The sequence below is a fragment of the Acinonyx jubatus genome, chromosome E1 (assembly GCF_027475565.1).
Source record: "Acinonyx jubatus isolate Ajub_Pintada_27869175 chromosome E1, VMU_Ajub_asm_v1.0, whole genome shotgun sequence".
Taxonomy (NCBI): domain Eukaryota; kingdom Metazoa; phylum Chordata; class Mammalia; order Carnivora; family Felidae; genus Acinonyx; species Acinonyx jubatus.
In genome coordinates, this window is record NC_069397.1 from 13,856,080 (window position 1) to 13,882,049 (window position 25,970).

Genomic DNA, 25,970 nt, shown 5'->3' on the forward strand with positions numbered 1-25,970 from the left:
CAAACTCAGAACTCTCAGATCAAGACCTGAGGTGAGATCAAGATTCAGAAGCTTAACTGACTGAACCACCCAGGCACCACCACATTTATACTTTTTAAAAAATGTTAAATCCTGTTTAAAAACATTCGCTGTCTCTTTTGATCCTAAAAAAATTCTACTAAAGTAGGTACAAAAGCATATTACCCCTGAATTATATATTGGTAGACTGATTTATCTAAGGCCACAAAACTAGCATGTAGTGAAATAATTTAGGATAATAATTCTAAAAAACATTTACTGAGTGGATGGGGAAGAAACTAGCTAAGCAGGTGGAGCTCTGCACCTCCCTCCTTTAACTGGAGCTGTCCCATATTTATATACTTCCATATATTGTATTTTTCGTAAGTGCTTTAAAAATGGACTTACACTGCTCTTTAAAAAGCCCTACACCCAAATCCTTGAAACCAAAAATGACTCACACTCTTAACCACTAGGCTTTTGTTTTGGTAACTGACTAGATGTGAAAGACAGGAGAACACAGTTGATTCATAAGTTTCTAGTGAATTGTAGTACCACTCACTTGGACAGACAGGGGAAAAAGAGAACGAAGAAAAAGAGGCAGGCATATGACAAGTTCAGTTTTAAACCTTCTTACTTGAAGTAGCTATAAGATATTTAAGTCAAGATACATGATATAAGAGGTAACTAGACGTACAGGTGACATGTTTGAGAAAGAGACCTGACATAAGAAGAGGACTGGGAAAATCAGCAAACAGGTAGCAGTGATTTGAACAATGTAAGTGGTGCCAGACAATTCAGAAGAAGGTATATATTGGGGGGCGGGGGGGAGGACTAGAATGTAACTGATGGAACTTTGACAGATACCAACATTCAAGAAGTAAGACAATTAAGAGATGTCAGCAAGCCAATGAAGATGGAAGTTTCAAAGAAATGGAGATGTGTAACAGTGACAAAGATCTGAGAGAGGTCATCCAGAGTCTAAAAAGTGTCCAAGTAATCTGGCTACTAAGACGTCCCTGCCTGTCTACTTTACCAAGTACAGTGTCACAACCTAAGTGGCCTCAGTATTCCATTCCACACTAAGGTTTCAAATGAGCACTGGAGTCAGGGAGCAGCAGTGAGTTGAGAATATCAGGGATGGGTTCTCTTTTTATTGTTAAAGGTTTCATTAATACTATGATATCTACGAAAGTTTGGAAAGAGAGATCACATAGCATTACTAATATAACAAAGAACCACCAAAGAGCAAGATACATATACAAAAATATAGCAAACAAATTAGAACCTAAGTTTAAATGAGTCTGACGCCATTAGGGATAGCTGAACCCAGTGAATGTGGAACCTCTGTCAGGGAAGGTGTATCACAATCACTTAACCTAAGAATAAATTAAGACAGACGAATCTCTAGGTTCTAACAGCCTAATGGTGCTTCCAGAGTTTCAGCTGTTGATCTAGAGTTGATTTTCAGCAGTTTTATTAAGGTTGGAAGAGTGGACATCGAGGCACAAGTTTATAATCATCTCTCCAACAAACTCCATATACATGATTTAAATTAATCTATTAAGTCTCAAGAGATGCAGAAAAACAACTAATCACTAGAATCAAAGCAGGATTCATGCAGAACATAAAAGGTAATTCTGAGTAGATCCAAACCAGTAACCTCATATACAAATCAGAGAAAATGGTTAAAATCAAAGGGAAGAACTGAGATGAAGGACTTTTATCCATGAACGAACAGAATGGCTACACAGAGCTTAGCTTACATATGGAAATACTCTAGTGAAACTATCACAAGTGAGATCTGTGTTTGCTTTCTACTTTTTTTTTAATGTTTATTTATTTCTGAGACAGAGAGAGACAGAGCATGAGTGGGGGAGGGGCAGAGAGCAAGGGAGACACAGAATCTGAAGCAGGCTCCAGGCTCTGAGCTGTCAGCACAGAGCCCGATGCAGGGCTGGAACTCACAAACCGTGAGATCATGACCTGAGCTGAAGTCGGTCGCTCAACCAACTGAGCCACCCAGGCTCAAAGCCACCCAGGACAAAGTCCTTTCCTACCAAAGGCTGTACTTTTTTCTACCACTTTTATATTGTTACTTTAACACTTGGGCTTTCACATCCTTTGGATTCAAGTTTTATTTAGTACAACCTACGGTACTATTTGCTGAACAGTACTTTTTCCTATCGATGTGAAATGCCACATAACATATACTAAATTTCCATAGATAAAATGAGCTTGTCTCTGAATATTATTTGTTCCCCTAACCTATGCGCCTATTACAAAAATATTTTACTTACTACTTTTACAGCAATGTTTGGGTATCTGGTACAATTAGTTCCTTTCTCACTAATCCTTTAAATTTTTCCTTAACTATTTTTCTGCATTTTCCTCTTCCAGATGAACTTCAGAATCAATCTGGTCAAATTCAGAAAAATTCTGTTTAGATTTTAATTGGGATTGTATTTGATTTTATTAATAATTTGGGAGCTCTGACATCTTTCCACTATTCATTTATTTTCACTAGAAACAGGGCAAAGAAGTCTTTTCTACAACATTACCCCAAAACAAAAACGACTTAATTCTAACTACTGATTTTTTAATTTTTTTTAACGTAATCTCTATACCCAACATGGGCCTTGAACTCACAACCTCAAGGTCAAGAGTTGCATGCTCTACCAACTGAGCTAGCCAAGTGCCCTTCCTCTGAGTTCGTTTTATGTTGCCTTTTTTGTTACTGTACTGTTCATTTATGTCTTTTCTCTTTATTCATCAGTTTTATTTTATGCTCTTTGTTTCTTTAATTTATATTTTATTTTATGGTCTTTCTTAAAAGATAGTTTTTAATTTTGCCAATCAAGTTTACCAGGTTATATTTTCTATTTTATTAATTTCTGCTTTTAAAAAAATTAATTCTTTCCCTCTGCTTCCGTTGGGCTTATTTTATTGTCTTATTCTTGAACTGAATGTGTGGTTCATTTCTGACCTTTGTTTTTTTTTAAATATTCATTAGACTATCTAATTTTCTGTATGCTCTGTTGGCTACACCCTACAGGTTTTTATTGTAAGTACCCTCATTATTATCAATGTCTTCATTTATTAAGTTACATGCTGTTCTTTGAACTTCAAGTATTTAGAAGTACATTTTAAAAAAATATTTAGAGAGAGAGAAGGGGGGGGAGAGGGAGAGATAGAGAGAGAATGAATCCCAAGCAGGCTCCATGCTGTCAGTACAGAGCCCAACGTGGGGCTTGAACTCATGAATTGTGAGATCATAACCTGAGCCAAAATTAAGAGTCAGATGCTTAACCAACTAAGCTACCCAGCTGTCCCTAGAAGTACATTTTAACATTTTTTTAAAGTTTATTTATTTATTTTGAGAGAGAGAGAGAGCACACAATCGGGGAGAGAGAGAGAGAGAGAGAGAGAGAGAGAGAGAGAGAATCCCAAACAGACTCTGCACCACCAGCACAGAGCCCAATGCAGGGCTGGAACTCATGAACTTTGAGATCATTACCTGAGCTGAAGTTGGATGCTTAAACGACTGAGCCACTCAGGTGCCCCTAGAATTACATTTTAAAACATCCACATGGATAGATTTCTCTTAGCTCTCCTTTTCCTACTAATTTTCATTTTATTTCATTACAGTCAGCAAATGAGTCCTATGAGATTTCTGCATTTTTGGAATTTGAGATTTTTCTTTGCAGTCCTATCCATGGGAACTTTTTCCTTAGTATCTGTAACTCTAAGTGGGAAAAGTGTGTAACTTAAGAATTGTTCATTCAACTTTTACTTGCCATTCACTTATGGAAGAAAAAAAAAAAATTAACCCCTAACATGTAAAAAAGGCTCACAGAAATCCATTTAGGAGCCCATCTTGAAAAAGGTATGTAATGACAAAATCCACCCAACTAACACAGTAATCAAAAGAAGAATAGGAAAATGTTCTAAACTTGGGGCGCCTGGGTGGCTCAGTCGGTTAAGTGTCCAACTTTGGATCAGGTCATGATCTCATGGCTTAGGAGTTCAAGCCCCGCATCAGGTTCTGTGCCCACAGCTCAGAACCTAGAACCTGCTTCAGATTCTGTGTCTCCCCCTGCCCCCAGCTCCTCTCCCACCCACGGTCTATCTCTCAAAAATAAATAAACATTAAAAAAAAAAATTAGCAAAATGTTTCAAACTCAACAAATGGCATACATTAAATATGTACAGTTCTTTGTGTCAATTATACTACAATATAGCTGTTAACCAAAAAAGGAATGCAAGAATGGGGAAGTTGTGGAAAAAAAGAATTAGGGGTGAGCAACAAATCAAACAAAGTACAAATATTATCAACCAGGACAACCTAAAACAAAACAAAACAGACTTTCTTCATCTTTCATGGAGAAAGATCAATGGGTAAAATCTCATACAAAAATAGAGGTGTAAGCTTATTTTGTTAAGAGTTAACTATGAGATGAACTAACAGGTAATATCATTTCCAAATTCACAGAGTGACAAAAAATACTAAAAAGAGATTGTAAAGTATAATTCTATTTTACAAATCTTAAGAAAAAAAGATGCTCATGAAATTTTTGCAAATACTTGAAAAATATCTGAAAAGACTATAATATACAGGCAATGGGGGCCACCATTGGAAAATGGGACTGAAAAACTGAGGAGGGAGCAATGTTTGCATTTTGACACATGTTAATTCTGGTGATAGAACTGTGTTTAATGAATAGTGAACTTAAAATTAGGAAACTCATTCTGACTCTAATACTAGTCATGAAACTGGTAATTTTAATTTCTCCCATCCTCAATTTATCTGTAAAAGAAAGATATTTGTCATATCCACATAAATGTTTTTGTTATTATTCAATATTTGTATGCCCCAGAGTGGTAAAAACAAAGAAGGCAGGCAATATACATTTGCTGAGTTGAGTCACACTTATTAGTACCGATCAAATTATTGTTTTCCAGTACATCAAAATTCTTTTCATTTTTTACCCCCAAAATACCTCATCCTGTTAATTTTTTAAAATTTATTTATTTTGAGAGAGAGAGAGAGAGAGAGAGAGAGAGAGCGCGCGCGCGCGCACACGTGCACAGGGTAGGGGCAAAGAGAAAGGAGGAGAGAAGATCTCAAGCAGGCTCTGCACTACCAGCAGAGTCTGATGCGGAGCTTGAACTCACAAACTCTGACGACATGACCTGAGCCGAAACCAAGAGTCCGATGCTTAACTGACTGGACACCACCCAAGCAACTCCAACTTACTTATTCTTTTTAAAAAACGTTTATTATTTATTTTGAGAGAGGGCGGGAGAGACAGAGAGAGAGAAACATGAGCAGGGGAGGGATAGAGAGAGAGAATCCTAAGCAGGCTCCACAGCATCAGCACAGAACCTGATGCAGGGCTCAATCTCAAGAACCATGATATCACGATCTGAGCCGAAATCAAGAGTCAGATGCTTAACTGACTGAGGCACCCAGGCAGGCGCCTCTATTTATTCTTTTTAAAGTTTACTTATTTACTTTTGAGAGGGGTAGGCAGAGAGAGGAAAGAGGGAGGGTCCCAAGCAGGCCCTGCACTGTCAGAGCAGAACTTGATGTGGGGCTTGAAACCAGGAACCATGAATCACAACCTGAGCCGAAATCAAGAATCATAAAGAGTCAGACCCTTAACCAACTGAGCCACCCAGGTGCCCCTCCAAGAATTTTAAAAGCTAATTGGTGCTGGACTTCAAGCTGTATTACAAAGCTGTAGTCATCAAGACGGTATGGTACTGGCACAGGAACAGACACTTAGATCAATGGAACAGAACAGAGAATCCCAAAACGGACCCACAAATGTATGGCCAACTAATCTTTGACAGAGCAGGAAAGAATATCCAATGGAATAAAGACAGTCTCTTCAGCAAGTGGTGCTGGGAAAACTGGACAGCGACATGCAGAAAAATGAACCTGCACCACTTTCTTACACCATACACAAAAATAACCTCAAAATGGATGGAAGACCTAAATTTAAGACAGGAAGCCATCAAAATCCTCGAGGAGAAAGCAAGCAAAAACCGCTCTGATCTTGGCCGCAGCAACTTCTTACTCAACACGTCTCCGGAGGCAAGGAAACAAAAGCAAAAATGAACTATTGGGACCTCATCAAATTAAAAAACCTTCTCCACAGTGAAGCAAACAATCAGCAAAACTGAAAGGCAACCGATAGAATGGGAGAAGATATTTGCAAACGACATATCAGATAAAGGGTTAGTATCCAAAGTCTATAAACAACTTATCAAACTCAACACCCAAAAAACAAATAATCCAGTGACAAAATGGGCACAAGACATGAATAGACACTTCTCCAAAGAAGACATCCAGATGCCCAACCGACACATGAAAACATGCTCAACATCACTCATCATCAGGGAAATACAAATCAAAACCACAATGAGATACCACCTCACACCTGTCAGAATGGCAAACATTAACAACTCAGGCAACAACAGATGTTGGCGAGGATGCGGAGAGACAGAATCTCTTTTGTGCTGCTGGTGGGAATGTAAGCTGGTGCAGCCACTCTGGAAAACCGTATGGAGGTGCCTCAAAAAATTAAAAATAGAACTACCCTACGACCCAGCAATTGCACTACTAGGCATTTATCCACGGGATACAGAAGGGGCACATGCACCCCAATGTTTTTAGCAACACTATCAACAATAGCCAAAGTATGGAAAGAGCCTAAATGTCCACTGGTGGATGAATGGATAAAGAAGATGTGGTATACATCTACAACGGAGTATTACTCGGCAACTAAAGAATGAAATTTTGCCATTTGCAACTACATGGATGGAACTAGGTATTATCCTAAGCAAAATTAGAGAAAGACAAATATCATATGACTTCATTCATATGAGGACTTTAAGATACAAAACAGATGAATATAAGGGAAGGGAAAGGAAGTAAAAATAATATAAAAATGGGGAGGGGGACAAAAACATTAGAGCCTCTTAAATATGGAGAACAAACAGAGGGTTACTGGAAGGGTTGTGGGAGGAGGGATGGGCTAAATGGGTAAGGGGCATTAAGGAATCTACTCCTGAAATCATTGTTGCACTACATGCTAACTTGAATGTAAATTGAAAAAATAAATACGGGCACCTGGGTGGCTTAGTCGGTTAAGCGTCCAACTTCGGCTCAGGTCATGATCTCACAACTCGTGAGTTCGAGCCCCACGTCAGGCTCTGCTGACACCTCAGAGTTTGGAGCCTGCTTTGGATTCTGTGTCTCCCTCTCCCTGCCCCTCCCCTCTTCGTTCTTTGTCTCTCTCAAAATTAATTAATACTACTCAAAATTAATTAATACTAATTGGTATCCAACCTGTTAGAAATGCTAAAATGTTACAAAGGCAAACTGAATTCCAAAATGTATCTTACTTGTAAGAAGTATATAAACATTTGTTTCTGCCTCTCATAATATATATTCCATAATACTTTCAAAAATGGTAGAAAAAGCAAAAACCATTTTATTTCCTTACTAAAAACTCCAAGATTTTTTCTATTCCCCAAATTCCTAAATGTAAATTCCCTAAATTTACATTTATATCTAAGACAAATATTCTTTGCTTAATGAGCACTTTTAGGTCAATTCTTCCCTAAAATTCTCTACAAATTTAGCCACCTGAAATTAGGTTCTCTCATCAATTGATTTTTATTCAAATTAAAATCCCTATTTTTGGCCATAATGTTTAAATATTAATCTTGATTATGAGGGTAATAAGGCACACACAAGGCATCTAGAAGAAAAAAGTCTGAACTGACTTAGAAACAAGAATGACTAAAAACCAGACATACCTTCAATAACACAAAAGTACATATGCAGATTTATTACTTATAATATTTCTAATTACAAAATAGTGGAAACTACCTAAATGTTCAAATATGGGCGAATGGTTGAAAAACCTATGGTATATACAGAGTAGAGTACTATCTAGCTGTTAAAAGGGAAAAAAAAAAAAAAAAAAAAAAGAGGATCTCTACGAACTGATACAGAGTGAGTTGCAGGAGATACTGCTAACTGAAAAAAAGCCAAGTGCAAAAGAGCACTTATAGTATGCTACCTATTGCTTAAGAAAGGAGAAACAAGAAAACATACATGTATCTCTCTTATCTTTATTAAACAATGCATGAAGTTGGTTCCTACATGGGGCAAGGAGGGAGGAACTTAGAAGGGATTCAGAAGAGTAATACTTCTGAGTATACATTTTTGTACAGATAATGTTCTAAATATCCAAAATATTAAATTAACAAGGATGGGAAGGCAGAGGAAATGCAAAACACACAAAGCTAAAAAAACTAGAACCTATGAACCCAACTACATTTCAAATGAATAACAAAACCATGGGAAGAGGGAGAGAAACCAGGGTGAGTTTCCAACTAATCCAAGTAATTTACAAACACAGCAGAGTGGATGGGGGGGGGGGGGGCAGTGGGGAGAGAAAGAACTACATACAAATTCTAAACCCTTTCCAGGATGTGTAGTGAGAGTGTAACAACTCTGAAACTATTTTGGAAGTACTACAGGATTGAGCAAATGAGTCAAAGCCTTGCTATTGCTGGCAGACAGGGTCTTGCTACAGAAGAAAGATACAAATATGGTAGGGAGGAAAACAAGAAACAACATAGTGAGAATAGACTGAAAATTAGAAGTATCAGGATAGCCTAATGATTTCTAAAATAAGTATGTGTACATGCCTTTGTGTATCAGTGGCTCTCAACTGGGGGAGATTTTGCCCTCCCCCGCCAAGAGGAGAGTTGGCAATGTCTGGAGACATTTTTATTGTGGCATTTAGTAGAGGCATCCTTGGGTAGAGGCCAAGGATGTTGCTAAACAACCAGCAGTGTACAGGACAGATCCCACACCAAGGAATTATTCAGCCCAACACGTTAACAATGCCAAGAGTGAGAAACCTTAATACACATGTGTACCAAGGTACCTGTATATGTGTTTACAAATACATATTTCTTGGTTCTGTCTACTTTAAGGACCAAGAAGCAAACACCCCAGTAGCAGTAAGTATACTTAGTACCCATATCTTGATGTCTAATACCATTCTCCACTAAGAGAAACCAAGGCTTATTGGAGCAATGACTAATTCTAGGATTATTGCAGGATGGGTGCACAATAAGCCTGGAACACCTTGTGATGCTAGAAAGTAAGAAAGTGACCACAGACAGGGCCATATATAAGAGCCAACTGAAGGGGCTCCTATGGAAGTCTGGAATATCCAAACAGCAAAAGTATAAGAAAAGTAATGAATGATAAGACCTACTGAAAATTTAGAGGAGTTCATACCAATAATGAAAGAACAAGTAAATAAAAAGGAGTAGAAGAAAAGTCCCTTGATTACAGTAAAATGCTGAGTGATGACTAGTAAATGTGGAATGAGTGGTTCTGTAAAGAATATCACTTTGCAACCACTATAGTAAAGAATGGTTCAGGCAAGAATTATCCATGGATGTTAAATCTAGTGGGGGAATATTTGATGGAAATAAGAATGTTTTGCATGGTCTGCTTATATTTATGGAAAAGTAAATAATAGTAACTATACACTATACAGTGGAGAAATTAGGCATCTTGACTAAGGGATCAAAATTAGCATCACTACAGAGGGGCAGATAGACATGATGCGTCTCTAGACATGATATCCTAAGAAGACAAATTACTTATGTAGTTTTCTGGCCAAGAATATATACCCTGAATCTAATCATGAAGAAACATTAGATACAAAATGAGAAACATGCTATTAAAAAAACCCAAAAAACAAAAACTATTCTTCATAACTATTAACGTCCTCAACAACAAAGAAAGGTTGAGGAAATGTTCCAGATTAAATAAGACTAAAGAGTGGGGCACCTGGGTGGCTCAGTCAGTTAAGCATCTGACTTCGGCTCAAGTCATGATCTCACAGTCCATGAGTTCGAGACCCGCATCAGGCTCTGTGCTGACAGCTCAGAGCCTGGAGCCTGCTTCGGATTCTGTGTCTCCCTCTCTCTCTGCCCCTCCCCTGCTCATGCTCTGTCTCTCTCGGTCTCAAAAATAAATAAAAAAACATTAAAAAAAAAAAAAAAAAGACTAAGGAGATATTCAAATAAATGTCTAAATACATTACCTAACCCTGGACTGGGTTACTAGAGAATATACTAGAGAGAAAAGAGGTGGGGGGTGAGAGGGAAACTTTGCCATAAGGACATTATTGGGTCAATTGACAAAACTGGAATATGCAAAGCAGATTAAATCAATAAATGTATCAATGTTAAATTTACACAAATGGCTAACTGTCCTGTGGTTTTATAGAATATCCTTAGTCTTAGGAACTGCACACCCAAGTATCTGGGATAAAGACCTTTTTTTTTTTTTTTTTTTTTTTTTTTAAGTTTATTTATTGAGAGAGAGAGAGAGAGAGCATGCAAGCATGGGAGGGGCAGTGAGAGAGTGAGAGAGACAGAGAATCCCAGGCAGGCTCTGCACTGCCAGCATGGGGCTCAAAGTCACCAAGTGTGAGATCATGACCTGAGCCTAAATCAAGAGTCGGATACTTTGCCGACTGAGCCACCCGGGTGCCCCTGGGGTAAAGATCCTTAATGTATGCAACCTACTCCCAAATGGTTTAAGAAAAAACACTGCACGTGTACACACACACACACACACACACACACACATACACACACACACACACACACACACACACACGGGTGCAGATTGCAAATGATAAAACAAATGGTACAAAAATGGTACAAAACAACAAGTGAAATGGATAAAATGTAATTAAGTATTCTTTGTACCAATCTTACAACTTACCTCTAAATTTGAAATTACTTCCAACTAAAGTTTTATAAAAAGCCACAGAAAAATTTTTTTAAAAATTTAGAACATGAAGCTAAAGTACTCCTCTATATTCTTTACCTTATAAAAATAGAATGCTATAAAATATGGGATGCTATAAGATACTATAAAATAGCAGTGGTCAAATCATCTTATGCCTCTCATTAATGCATTTGCATTAATACTATGTTATCCACCTCATAAAGATCAAATTCTCTAATAGCCACTGGCTGATAAAAGATAAAAAATACAAGAAGGCAAAGGAATGGCATTAGCAACAACAAAAAAAGCTTTCATTTTCCGAATACACAGATTCTAGACAAAAAAAAATTTAGAAGAGCTTTGAATCCTCTATCTTCCTACTGAACATATTTAAGACAAGCTTAGGATAAAACTTATCCCAAGTAACTTACTTGTCTGTTCTGCTTTAAACTTCTACACAACAAAGTCGTAAGGGTAAATAACACTATTTCAAAATAAGACCCAGTTTTTTCTGCCCAAACCAGTATCTGAACACTAACAATACTTTAGGAATCTAAGAATAGATCTCCCAAATCTGTTATTTTAACTAACTACTTTGTCTTTTATGAAAGGAGTTTTTTAAAAAACACAAAACAGAGAGACTTACAGTTCATCTCGTTGTCTCTGGGACAGCACCATTTTGGCTGTAATATCAAGCTTCTTTGATATAGTGGTATGTCCCTCCTTTGGGAAATCAAAAAGCGTTGTGATCCCTGGATTTATAATTAAATATGCCACTAAGTGGCGTCCACACAGGGGAAGACGATTCTTTTACAAGTGAATCCAACCAGTAATCAGGAGACAGTCAACAAATAGGGTTCATTCCACCTAAGGAGAAAAAGAGAGAAAGAGAGAAGATAATTTCTTTCACTTAGAATTTAAATTATTTCTGCATTACTATTTGCAGTTTATACTTTCAAAGACGATTTACTGTGATGCTAATGAATGGCAGGGGACGTTTTGTTATGATCATATTAGTACATATTTTAAACTATCTTTTTACTGGGCTTAAACAGCACTATTTTCAAATTTACCCATTCCCAACGATGTCACCAGCCAGATAATATAGATATCAATTTTGTTAAAATTCAAATATTAACATATAACTTCTCTAGACTATAATTCTCCCTCAAAGTAAAAAAATCAGGGTGTGTGGTGGAACATGTGACTCTTAATCTTGGGGTTATAGGTTCAAGCCCAATGTTGGGTGTAGAGATTACTTAAAAATAAAATCTTAAAAAAGACAAAAAAATACAAATTCTGGGGCGCCTGGGTGGCTCAGTCGGTTGAGCATCCGACTTCAGCTCAGGTCACGATCTCGCGGTCCGTGAGTTCGAGCCCCGCGTCAGGCTCTGGGCTGATGGCTCAGAGCCTGGAGCCTGCTTCCGATTCTGTGTCTCCCTCTCTCTCTGCCCCTCCCCCATTCATGCTCTGTCTCTCTCTGTCTCAAAAATAAATAAATGTTAAAAAAAAAAATTTAAAAAAAAAATACAAATTCTAATTTACAAAAAACACATAATCTGAAAAAAGGAGGATTTCAATGTCCACAAGCCAAAGAAGTTAACCGTAACTGATAATCTTCAAGACTGAGTATTAGTCACTAATAATCTTAGTTGATATTATTTATAATGTAAATTACTTAGCAATCACATGCCCTCTTAACTAATGCATTTAATGGAAGAAACAATTTAATTTTATTTCAACTTACTTTGTGTTCTTTAGAGGCATGTGTTTTAGGGGCACCTGGATGGCTCAGTCAGTTAAGCATCTGACTCTTGGTTTCGGCTCAGGTCATGATCTCACCGTTTCATGAGTTCAAGCCCTACATTGGGCTCTGCGCTGGTGGGGCGGAGCCTGCTTAGGATTCATTCTCCTTCTCTCTACCCCTCTCCCACTTGGGCTGTCTCTCAAATAAATAAATAAACTTAAAAAACAAGGAACAACAAAAACCTTAATGGACTACCCCCTAGAGTCTATGTACTCACATAGTAATTCAATTTCTCTAACCTAGTTTTTGGATAATATTACCCAATATTTCAGAGTCTTTCCTTTATATTTGTAACAAAATAAAATCAATTTCTACTTAACATCTAAAAAGTATTGTAATCAGTTCAATCAGAGTAAATGTAGGTGAAAGTTAAGAAAACTCAAAGAATTACTTCTTAAAAAATTATTCTTCAAGTTTCCTATTTTACAAAACAAGTTTCGTTTGCTTTATCACACTGTACAAAAATATATTTGAGGGGCGCCTGGTTGGCTCAGATGGTTAAGCGTCCAACTTTGGCTCAGGTCATGATCTCACAGTTCGTGGGTTTGAGCCCAGCATCTGGCTCTCTGTTGACAGCTCGGAGCCTGGAGCCTGCTTCATTCAGATTCTGTGTTTCCCTCTCTCTCTGCCTTCCCCCGCTGGCACTCAGTCTCTCTCTCAAAAAATAAACATTAAAAAAAAATTTTTTTTAAAGAAACAAGAAATCAGGGGCGCCTGGGTGGCTCAGTTGGTTGGGCGTCCAACTTTGGCTCAGGTCATGATCTCGTGGCTCGTGAGTTCATGCCCCGTGTCCGGCTCTGTGCTGACAGCTCAGAGCCTGGAGGCTGCTTCATGTTCTATGTTTCCCTCTCTCTCTCTCTGCCCTTCCCCCGCTCATGCTGTCTCTCAAAAATAAATAAACATTAAAAACAATTAAAGAAAAAAGAAACAGGAGATCATCCTCTAAATAAAATGAAATTAACATCTAATGAAAGGCCTGCGGGACCACCTATCAAGAGACAAATCATGGACAGAAGAGACCATTTCTTGAGTACCTTTTTCATACCATGCCAGCCACACTATTCCATGCGCAGGGGATATACATAGTGGCAAATAAGCCAGTCAAGGAGGAAAAATGAGAACAAACCCTGGTTTTAAATACAAGCCCCGAGTCAAAAAGTGAGTGCTCAGATGTTCCCAATGGTAGCTACTGACTTTGATGAAGGTCCTTCTGTTTAGCAATTCTAGTATATATAATCTGGAATTTATTTTATCACCTTTAATGATTCTTCCAACCTAGAGATCAGCTGGCTAAAATGACAGCTGAAAACCACCACATCTGTTTAAATCCAGAAAAAATATGACTAATGTCAGCAATAAGTAGTGGAATGAGAACCAAACACAATGGACAACCCAGAAAACTATCTCTCTTTGGTATTTAACAACTTCTAACTATTTAAGCCTCACTTTTCTAAGTATTAACCCTCACCAAGCCAAGCTATCTAGGAACTCATGATAGGGTGAGGCTTATCTGATGGTGGTGAGTATCTGAACTGCCTACAGGCTTCTATTATCTGGGACAATGGTAACCCACAGGTCCACTTTAATGATGGAGAGACCACCTCTAGCCAATAAACCTTATCAATGTACATGAATAACAATACTTCTGGAATACTAGGATGATCTAATAACAATAAAACCAAGGCACAAACAAATCACTGAACGTGTAATTGTGCCCTGCACAACTTATTAATTCAACATTTGCCAAACACTTACTACGTACCAGGCACCAGGTTTAATAAGGTAAAATACTTGGTCTTTACCCTCAAGAAGTTCACAGTCTACTGGAACAGTCAGCCAAGATACAGGCAGCTGACATAGTACAAAAAGCAGAACAAGTATTACCACATAGGGAGAGATGATTCAGGATGAAGCTGAGAAGGTAAGCAGGGTGTATATCACAAAACAAACTCAGGTCTTCTTTACATTTATCCTCAGGGCAATGGACAGCTTTTAAAAAAAATTTTAATGTTTATTTATCTTTGCGAGAGAGACAGACACAGAGAGACAGAGAGACAGAGAGCGTGAGCATGGGAGGGGCAGAGAGAGATAGAGACACAGAATCCAAAGCAGGCTCCAGGCTCTGAACTGTCAGCATAGAGCCCGACATGGGGCTCGAACTCAATGGACCGCAAGATCATGGCCTGAGCTGAAGTCAAAGGCTTAACCAATTGAGTCACCCAGGCGCCCCACAATGGGGTACCTTTAGGTAAGCTTTTCATAAAAACTATTCTTGCTTATATAGTGAAGAATGGACCAAAAAGACAGGAAAGGAAGAGACCAGACAGGAGACTTACAGTAATGAAGGTGACAGGTGATGGAGATTCACAGTAGCATAGCAGTAGTGAATGAAGAGAATTAGATGGATTTAAATCATTTACCAGGTCTTACAGGATTGGTGACTAGATGTGGGTAGCAAGAAGGTGAGAAAGATCAGGCAAGGAGTCAAGGATAACTTCCAGAGATTTCTGGCTTAGAACTAAATTGAACAGGAAATTCCTGTGTGTGAGGGGATGAGGAAAGTAGGACTTACTCCATTTTCGGTATGTTGATTCCAAGGTGCCTGAGATTTTTAGTAGGGAGTAGTACAAACAAGTCTGCCCTGAAGAGAACTGACCTACAAAAAAAAAAAAAAAAAAGGTCTGGTACTTATCAGCTTAGGGATGGTATAACTGACGCCCATGACAATGGAGGACCCACGGAGAACGCATAGAGCTAGATAAGCAGAGGGACTAGTAGAGCCAGGCAGAACAACACCAACACTTAAAAAAAAAAAAAGTCTACAACCAAGGCTAAGAGAAGGAGTCAAAGAGGAAAAAATAAAAACAGGAGCGAGTATGTCACAGAAGCCAAGGGAGTATTTCATGAAGAAGAGGCAATCAACAGTATCCAAAAGTATCCAACTATTAAGCAAAATAAGGTCTGAAATGGGTCTGCTCCATTCAGACTAGAGCTCTGATAACCTTGATGAGAATGGTTTCAGTAAAATGATAAGGATATGGTTTAACATGCAGAAACCATGTTTAAATTAGCTGATGAGGGAGATGAAGTAAAGATAGTACCATAAATAAATATCTTAGAAATAGCTGGAAATGCTGAAAAGGAGTTTTTCTCAAGCAAATGAGATGCTTAAATGCTACTGGTGGAGGAAAAAAAGACACAGGAGAAATGAAGGGAATGAAGAATTTTAATATCAATACTTTCACCCCCTAATCAACCAAAGGCAAACAGACAACCAGACACGATGTATCCCTTGACAAAATAACACTAAACCACCTATAAAATATTCTTGCTTCAAATCAAATCTGAATCTGTTTAAGTCTCTGGCTCCAACCATCTATTTGCAAGAAGTACAGAGGAAAGAGGAATATGTTAAAGACATCATGGGGATATAACCACCAATACCTGTGAAGCTTTATAAAATATTGTAAAAAGTCTTATAAAATAAATGACCCAGTTTTCTCAAATTCCAAGGAAAGGAAGAAAAAAAAGTCAGAAAGGGAAACCTACAGATTAAAAGACACAAGTGACATATCAACTAAGTGCAATTTACAGACCTTATTTATATCTGGATTTAAAAAAAACTGAAGAGTAAGCAACTGCTGGGGTGCCTGGGTAGTGGAGTCAGTTAAGTATCCAACCCTTGATCTTGGGTCAGGTCATGATCTCACAGTTTGTGAGTTCGAGTCCTGCATTAGGTTCTGCGCTGATGGCGCAGAGCCTGCTTGGGATTCTGTCTCCCTCTCTCTCTGCCCTTTCCCCGCTTGTGCTCACTCGCTCTCTCAAATAAATGATAAACTTAAAAAAAACCTGCAAATCAATGAACAAAAATTGGGGGACAATGAACACTGGATGGATGTCTGATGATATTAAAGAATAATTATGAATTTTTCAAGAGTCAATGTGGTATTGTGCTTATTTTTAAAAATCTTTTGGAAATATACAACAAAAAATTTATCAATAAAATGTTATGTCTGGAATATGCATGAAAAAATGTGAGTGGTGGGGCACCTAGCTTGCTTATTAGTCAGTGGAGCATGTGGCTCTTAATCTCGAGGTTGTGAGTTTGAGCCCCACACTGGGTGTAGAGATTACTTAAAAATAAAATCTTAAAAAAAAAAAAAAACTGGGGTGGAAAGAGTGTGCATGGAAGATACAGGAAACACGACTGATCTTGGTTGGTAACTGTTGAAGCTGGGTAATGGTACAAAGAGGATTCATTACAGTATTCTCTAACTTTATTTATGTACTGACATGTTCTATAATAAAGTCTGTTTTTAAAACCAGAAGAGGGAAATACTTAATGAAACAAGGAACTAAGGGAAGAGGATGAGAAAGGAATGAGATCCCACAAGGAGAAGTCTTACACATACAGATAGGTCGCCTCTTCCACTGTGTTAGAAAGAAAGGAGCGGCACCTGGGTGGCTCAGTTGGTCAAGTGCTCGACTTCAGCTCAGGTCATGATCTCACAGTTGGTGAGTTCAAGCCCCGCGTGAGGCTTTGTGCTGACAGTTCAGAGCCTGGAGCCTGCTTCGGATTCCGTGTCTCCCTCTCTCTCTGCCCCTCCCCTGCTCACACTTTCTCTCAAAAATAGATGCAAATATGTTTTATTATATTTTGAGTAAATAGGAAGTAAGGTCATTTGCTGAGTAGGGGGAGTAAGAAAGAAAGCATTAAGTTTAGAGACTTGAAACAGCTGCTGTGAAGAATGAGGACAAAGAAATGGAATAGGAAGTACATTTTTTTAGATTGGAGACTGAATTTTTAGTGGTCCTCATCTACAAAGATATGTGATTCTTGTTTAGCAAATATATAAGCTCTGCCTGAAGACACAAAATCACACATTTAGAGATCCAGGGTTGGGCTGAGGGTCTGCAAGGTTTGTGCGATGAATGGATGATGAGAGTCAAAATAATGGATCTAAGAGCTTAAACTGCATTGTACAGAAACTGAAAACAGGAAAGGCAAATTGAGAGTAGAGGGATCAAGAAAGCAGAGGTCTCTATATTCTGGGAGAACACCCGAAGACTATAATCAGAGAATACAAAATAGGATGATTAAATCTAAGACTTCCTAATTTGTTATTAGCTATTATTATCTTTATGTTATTATTAACTATATGTTAATAACGCTTTTATCACAAGGTAAGTATTGATGACAAATGGTAAAGAGAGACAATGAATATGATGAGCACTAGATGCATATTAAGAAGATGCGGGTTTAAGTCTGTCATCAACTCTATAACCCTGAGTAATTCATCTAACATTCCCAGAAAGTAGATAACATCTACTTATTTCATCCTCTATCAATTTCCTACATATATAATATATGGCTATCAGAAATCACAAGTATGTAATTGAGCTATTATACCTAAGAATATAATATAATGTAAAGTATTTCTGATTTACCTTCTGTTAACTTTTAGCGTAATATTTTAATATATAATTGCAAAATACCACATGACAACACAAATAAATGGTTTTCAAATGGAGCAAAACAGATAGTTTAGAATATGTTGCAATGAACAATCCATACAATAAACCAAGCAATATTTTCATACCACCTGGTAAAAGAATTCTTAATCTTTTTTTTTTTTTGGAGGGGAGGGAGTGTCAATAAAGTCAAGACCTCTTCCCTCAACGAAGCACATATAAACTATTACTATGCATTTTAAGGCAGTTTACAAATCCTTCTAAAAGTCAACATAATGAATGAAAAGACTTAACATTTTGAAATGTATTTTGGCAGCACTTCAATAATCCCTTCTAAGCTACTTGTATATATTACAAACATATTTCAAAGAGGAGTCTCATTTATTCATTTGCATGTCAATATCCAGACGTTCTTAGAGATGGGATCTGTGTTGCCTAAGCACTAGAAACTGAAGCTTCAGTAGGTTTTTTGGAATGAAGAATTCTTAACCATTGTATATTCTAATGTTACACCTGCTTATCTACTACACAAATGCAACTCTCCTAGGCAAAAATGTTTACTGCCTGTGTTAAGTACCTCACCAAAGAAAGAGGAAAGGGGGAGGGGCACCTGGGTGGCTCAACTGGTTAAGCTCTTGGTTTCAACTCAGGTGACGATCTCATGGTTCCTGGGTTCGAGCCCAGGCTTGCACTGTCAATGCAGTCTGTCACTCTCTCTGCCCCCTTCCCAGCTCGCTCTCTCTGCCTCTCTCTCAACATAACTTTCAAAATTTAAAAATAAACAAACATTAAAAAATACATTATTTTCTTTTTCAGTTTCCATGTGTTAACAACATAGGTTTCACACTTATCTAAACAAGCTTTATGACATATTTCATTAAGAATTTATTTTGTACATTGTTACCTACCAACCCTGAGTTTATGAAATAGGAAAATACAGAAAAGAAAGGATGTGTGTAAGGGAAAACATAAAAATAACAGTACACATTAACATAAAAAGTAGAAATCATCAGATTTATTTATTATTATATGTAGATCTAAGAGTTTAGGAGAGCCACCAAAAAGGGGCACCTGGGTGGCCCACTCGGTTAAGCATCCAATTCTTGATTTCAGCTCAGGTCATGATCTCACAGTTCTTGAGTTCAAGCCCTGCATCAGGCTTTGTGCTGGCAGTATGGAGCCTGCTTAGGATTCTCTCTCTGTCCCTCTCTCTACCCCTCCGCAGCTCTCTCTCTCAAAGTAAGTAAACTTAAAAAAAAAAAAAAGGAGAGCCACCAAAGTCATATACTACAGTAACTGGAGTATGGCTCCAGCTGGCTCCAGTGGCTCCTGCTCTCATGAAATTGTCACTTGACAATGCTTTATTTAAAAAGGGCTAGCAGATTATCTACCTTGCTTGAATAGCACATATTAAATTATAGCTCTTAATCCTAATCCAAACAATATTGTCCACATACAGCAATGAAGCAAGGCAGAAACTACTGTCAATCAAGATTTACTGAGTACCTTTGCACAACAGTTAATTTTCAGAAATTCAATAAAATTTGTTGTTTCCCAATTAACTGCATGCTACATGGTACTCTACAAATCACTAGGTTTATAGCAAAGTAACAAAAAATAGAATTTTTCTCAAAGTCAATAATGGGACGTAAGATATTTTATTAAACTGCGTTACTATTTCATATTACAAATATGCCCGTCTTGATACTTACAACTATTTTTATCATTTTATCCTAATATCCTTACATAGATTTCATACACAATAATCCAATTAAGCAAAATAAAGCTAACCTTTTTTTTACAAGGTGGTAAAAAAGGATGAAAAAATTATTGTCTATAATTTAATGAATTAAGATCTCAATTTGACTTAGAAAACTAAAAGCTACTTTCTTAGTTATGCTGGCCACACATTATGTTTCAAAAGAATCGGACCAAGGTTTTTTTAAAGAGCACAGATAACCGGCATCCAACAAAAAAGACATCAAGTCGTCTATTCATGTTGTATGTCATAATGTTCCTACTTAATAAACTGGTTTTTAAATTTTTTTTTTAATTTTATTTTAGAGAGACAGAGCAGGGGAGAGGGACAGAGGGGGAGAGGAAGGGTGGGGGGAGAGAGAAGGGGGGGAGGGAAGGAGGGAAAGAGAGAGAGAGAGAGAGAGAGAGAGAGAGAGAGAGAGAGAGAATGAATACCTTAAGCAGGCTCCATGCTCAGTGTGGAGCCCGACACAGGGCTAGATCGCACCAAGCTGGGATCATGACCTGAGCCAAAACCAGGAGTCAGACACCCAACCGAGCCACCCAGGTGCCCCATGACACAAGCTTTCTTATCAAAGTTCTTGTTACTTAATTTTTGACAATTTTATATAGTATAATGAAGAATGTGTATGATCTGGTTAGTGCCACATGACTGATGTTCTATAAATTCTGAGAAATGAAAACTGAAACAATCCTCTCCCAAAACACACACGGTCTTGCCCTCTGGAAAAGAATTTTTTTTTCACTTGTGCCATGTTCTTTTCCCTTCGCTGTCTCTGAACTGTCTGCACCATCCAAATCATTCTGATCTATGCGTAACTAACCTATCAGAACATACATATGTGTTTTGATTTGCACAGTTCCCATGGTATGGGCTAAAAGAAGGAACATCTCTCACTTAAATAACTAGTGGTGGGTATTTTGAGTGTTCCTGAAAATTATCACTTTATCATGATGATGCTCCTTAATACGACATCAGACTTAATACCAGATTATATGTTTCTTTAAATTCTCAATATTTGAGTCTGAGTATTATTCTAGGTAAAAATACTTAAAATTGCATCATTAGTGCTATACACAATGCAAACAATGAAAAAAGAAATAAACTTATCTATGAAGTCAATGCACTGAATATGCTGAAAAATACCCCAGTATATAGTTTAAATCCATGAGATCACATATAAAAAGGACCTAAGAGGACCTTCATTTCCTTAAATTAATCTTTATAATTTCCTTACTTTCCCATCTAGAGATAAGTTTCTAGAGTTCTGAAATCATTTTCTAATAAAAATGAAGGTGGTAAAATTAACCAAAATTTTAATTCCTTGCAGTATCTTGTGCTCTGTGTGAAAAATTAAGTATAAAGCTTCTCCCATGCCCACAATTTGAAAATATTAGATCACTGATTGTTTTTAATCAAACATCTGGGCTTTAATGTCTACTTGTTCTTACTCTGCTTCAGCCTGGAGGCCCATGATTCATTGGGACTTAAGTGTTGGCAGGCAATAACAAAAACAAGACTAGGTTGATTCATCACTGAGGGACAGATTAAGCTCAGGCACACAGTTCACTGAAAAGGTAAAAGTCTTCAAACAGCTACACCACCTCCTCACTTCCTATCAGTTACAGCCAACAACTACATCTCAATTTGAAAGATTTAAATCACTCATCAGATAAGTATCTGGGTACATATAAAATATCTTGCATTTTTCAGTTAGCCTTTGGCCAATAATTAAGATACCACTTTTTCACTGAAAATTATTCCTACCAATCTCAACCCTAGTAACTCTAATATTAAAGGCAAGTGTTGCAAATAGATGCTCCATAGCTAGATTATGAATCTAAAGAAACAAAGCAGAAATAGTTTTTGAACTTTGAAATCCAACAGACTTAGATTTAAGTAACACAATATAAATCATATCTAGATGCCCATCTTAGGATCAATCTTTTTTGCCTTTGTTTTTTGCTTGTCACTACAAGACTGAAATCATGCTATGAGATGGTTTCTATTATACCTCCCATGATGGTTAATTTTATGTGTCAACTTGGCCAGGCCACAGTACCCAGATATTTGGTCAAGCACTTGTTTAGATATCGCTATGAAGGCATTTTTTTAGACGAGATTAACATTTAAATCAGCTGATTTTGAGTAAAGCAGATTACCCACTCCCCCCAACCTCATAATGTAGATGGGTTTCATCCAAGCAGTTGAACACCTGAGGAGAAAAGACCTACATTACCCGAGGAAGAGGGAATTTTGACAGCAGACTGTCTTTAGACTCTAGATGCAACTGAACTTTTCCCTGGATCTCCATCCAGGCAGCCTACCCTGTAAATTCTGGACTTGCCAACCTTCACAATCATATAAGCCACTTCCTTAAAATCTAACCAACCCCCCCCCCCCCCCCCCCGCCAAGAGTCAGAGACAGAGACACACAGAGAGAGATTGTTACTTCTTCCTTTTAAACATATGTATAACGTTCTGTTGGTTCTCTTTCTCTGGAGTACCCTAATATATCCCCATATCCTCAGTTCTGTTGTAATATAGCAGCCTTTATTATTATAGACTTGGTCAATGAACTCTACTTGAATGAATACTCTTCACCCCTCACAGTGCTCAAACTCTACACCCTGGATACCCTCCAGGCAAATTAAAGCCTTCAAGGGTTACCAAAAGTAAAAAACTGCTTCCAACCTACAACAAACAAGAAAGATATCCAAATAAGGGCTACTGACATGCAAAATAGGTAACTGAGAACTCATCCTACCCCCTCTTTATTTTCATCATACTCTCCACGAAGTTTTTGATATTCACTACCATTAGAATTTATAAGCACCATCTCATTACTGCTGATGTTTCCTCTTTTTTTTCCTCCCGGTTTCTTCTTTCTTGGCCTGTCTCCCTCACCATTTCTTAGTTCTCCCTTTATGGACATTGATCAAGATGCATCTTCACATTCCCATGGCACACCCATCAAACATGCTAGATATAACCTTCATCAGAGCAGTATTTACTTGTTGATGAGTGCTCTAATACTGCTCCTTCACAGATTAAAAAAAAGTTTTCAGAGCACCTGGGTGGCTCAGTCGGTTACATGTCCAACTTTGACTCAGGTCATGATCTCACGGTTCATGGGTTTGAGCCCCACATCGGGCTCTGTACTGACAGCCCAGAGCCTGGAGCCTGTTTGAGATTCTGTGTCTTCCTCTCTGCCCCTCCCTGGCTTTGCTGGTACTCCCTCTCCCTCTCTCTAATAAATAAGCATTTAAATAAATAAACAAATAAAGGTTTCCTTCTCTTCTTTGACTTAAGGCATGTAGCCACTTTGAACAGCTGAAGGTTCCAAAGAAACAAATTCTGATTTACTTGGATTTTATTGTATATAGTTTCCAGTGCTTTTTATCGCAAACCAGCTGTTCTGTATGGTACAACTGTGCATGCCTATCAACAGTAAAAGGGAATGTGAAAAAAGACAAACATTTCTTGTTTTAATATGATTTTAGAGATTTGTGGGTCATTTTTTTTCTTGTAAATTTACTTAAATGAAAACAAAAACATCTATTTATATGGTTATTTTACAGACACACAGCCTGATAAGAACACTGACAAAACAAAATGGTTCTCAAATATAAATAAATTATTCCTCCTAAAAATGTTTGTTTCCTGTAAGTTGTGTTTTACTTTATCAAATTCATTATTTCCAGATTCTCTGGGATTCCATGACGCCAAATAAATATCTTATAAAAATGAAGAATACTGAATTATACTTCTTGCTCTCTAATATAAATATCTTTCAACTTGCATTCTATTACATGATTAAGTAACATCAAAAGAAAATGAATTCAACAAACGGATGCCACTGACCTCTGCAAGTTTGTACCAATTTAGACAATGATTCTTTAGATTGAAAAACATCTATGGGAAACAGACAATTTTTGTCAAATTGGACTTATTAAAATAGTTGAAGAAGGAAGTAACCAGGAGTGTACATTAGAACCACTTGAAGAATTTCCTAAAGATAATTATGGTAAAGGGCCTTATCCAGAGATTCTGAAGAGGCATCTAAATTTTTTAAATGTCTCCAAGTGATTCTGATGCACATCCTCAGTAGAGAACCATACCCTCAACAGTATAAACCACATCCAGTCCTAGAGGGTCAAAAGCAAAATTATGAATATTTCATCAAGAAATCATCAGTGTCAGAAAATGGCATCTGGGCTCTAAAGTCAAAAATCAAATTACAAGGTCCAGGTACTCAGATTTAATTGATAATTCCAACTGCCACTCAAATTCAAAAAAATATTTACAAGGGGCGCCTGGGTGGTTCAGTCTGTTAAGCATCTAACTCTTGATTTCGGCTCACATCATGATCTCAGTCTTGAGATGGATTCCTGCATTGGGCTTCACCCTGGGCATGGAACCTGCTTAAGATTCTCTTTCTTCCTCTGCCCCTCCCCTCCACATGCGCGCGAGCACACACACATGCACTTTCTTTCTCTCTCAAAAAAAACCAAAAACAAACAACATAATATACATATTTACAAGACTCCTCAGATATACCTTGAAGAGATATTAACAGGAAAAAGACATCAGTCCAACATTTTGAAATAAGCAAGCATTTTTCATTACAGTTAAGCTTCTGTTGAAGATTTCTAAAAAATTTTTCAATAAGAAAATACAGCTGACTTATTCATTATATAACTAGTCTTCCTGGTATGTTCTAATAAAGACACATTCTTTTGCATCTATATTAATTTTATTACCTTTTATTTTTAAACAATTTGTTTTAAGTTTATTGATTTATTTTGAGAGAGACAGAGATGGTATGGGGGCGGGAGGAGGCACAGAGAGTGGGAGAGAATCCCAAGCTGGCTCCCACACGGTCAGCGCAGAGCCAATGGAGTGCTCAAACTCAAGGACTGTGAGACAGATCATGACCTGAGCCAAAACCAGGAGTTGGATACTTAACCAAGTGAGCCACCCAGGCGCCCCACCTTTTATTTTAATCGTATCTTCTCCCCTATTTACCTAGACCAGGGGGTAAGCAAACTTTCTGTAATGAGCCAGAAAGTAAATATTTTAGGTTTTACTAACCTTAGAGTTTCTGTAGCAAGAAAACAACAATAAACAATATGTAAAAGCCATTTGCAAGGACACAGATGAAGCTAGAGAGTATTATGCTAAGTGAAATAAGTCAAAGAAAGACAAATACTGTACAATTTCACTCATATGTGGAATTTAAGAAACAAATGAGCAAAGGGGGAAAAAGAGAGAGGCAAACCAAGAAACAGGTTTGTGGTTAAATAGGTGATGGAGATTAAGGAGTGTACTTGTGATAAGCACAGGGTATGTATTTAAGTGTTGAATCACTATACTGTACACCTGAAACTAGTATTACACTGTATGTTAACTGGAATTTTTAAATAAAAACTTAAAAAAAAAAGATGATTAAAAAAACCCAATGTGAAAAGAAATAGGTTGTTTCTGTTCCTAAAACTTTATGGACATTGAATTTCATGCAATCTTTTAAAATAAAATTTTACAAAATATTCTTTTGCTTTTTCAACCATTAAAAATTGTAAAAACCATGCTCAGCTCAGCTCACAGGCTGTACAAAAATAAGTAGCAGAGGCAGGATTTGGTTTGTCAGCCATAGTTTGCAAACTCCCTTAGCCAAACAAATTAAGTTAACTGATACAGGCTACTTTTACTAATAGTATCTCTTTCACAGAACTGTCAGACAGATTAAAAGAGTTGATTACATGTAAAGTGCTTACAACACTGATTGGTATACAGTAAGTGTTATATGATTTTATGTATCTATACCTTAATTTCTTTCTATATCTCCCCCACTTTAATACTCCTTCAATGTATTTGTCTATCACACTGAAATGTTTTGTCTAAAATCTGATTGTTATAGGTACACCTGGATGGCTCAGTCGGTTGAACATCCAACTCTTGATTTTGGCTCAGTCAGAATCCCAGAGTTGACTGAGCCTCCTGTCGGGCTCTGCACTGAGCACGGAGCCTGCTTGGGATTCTCTCTCTCTCTCTCTCTCTCTCTCTCTCTCTCTCTCTCTCTGTGCCTCCCC

The 25,970-nt window shown here is 37.5% G+C and overlaps 1 protein-coding gene across 2 annotated transcripts in view; it reads right to left on the minus strand.

Annotated features, from left to right (window-relative positions):
- PAFAH1B1 (platelet activating factor acetylhydrolase 1b regulatory subunit 1) overlaps positions 1 to 25,970 on the minus strand; it is a 76,801-nt gene that overhangs the window by 27,385 nt on the left and 23,446 nt on the right. The window contains exons 2-3 of one of the 2 annotated variants that reach the window (XM_053212360.1): positions 15,220 to 15,303; positions 11,487 to 11,707 (exon numbers count right to left, since the gene is read on the minus strand). In XM_053212360.1, the coding sequence (XP_053068335.1) occupies positions 11,487 to 11,518 (32 nt within the window). In that variant the 5' untranslated portion in view covers positions 11,519 to 11,707; positions 15,220 to 15,303. The remainder of the gene's footprint in view (positions 1 to 11,486; positions 11,708 to 15,219; positions 15,304 to 25,970) is intronic. The other variant, XM_027034677.2, reaches the window with a different exon arrangement.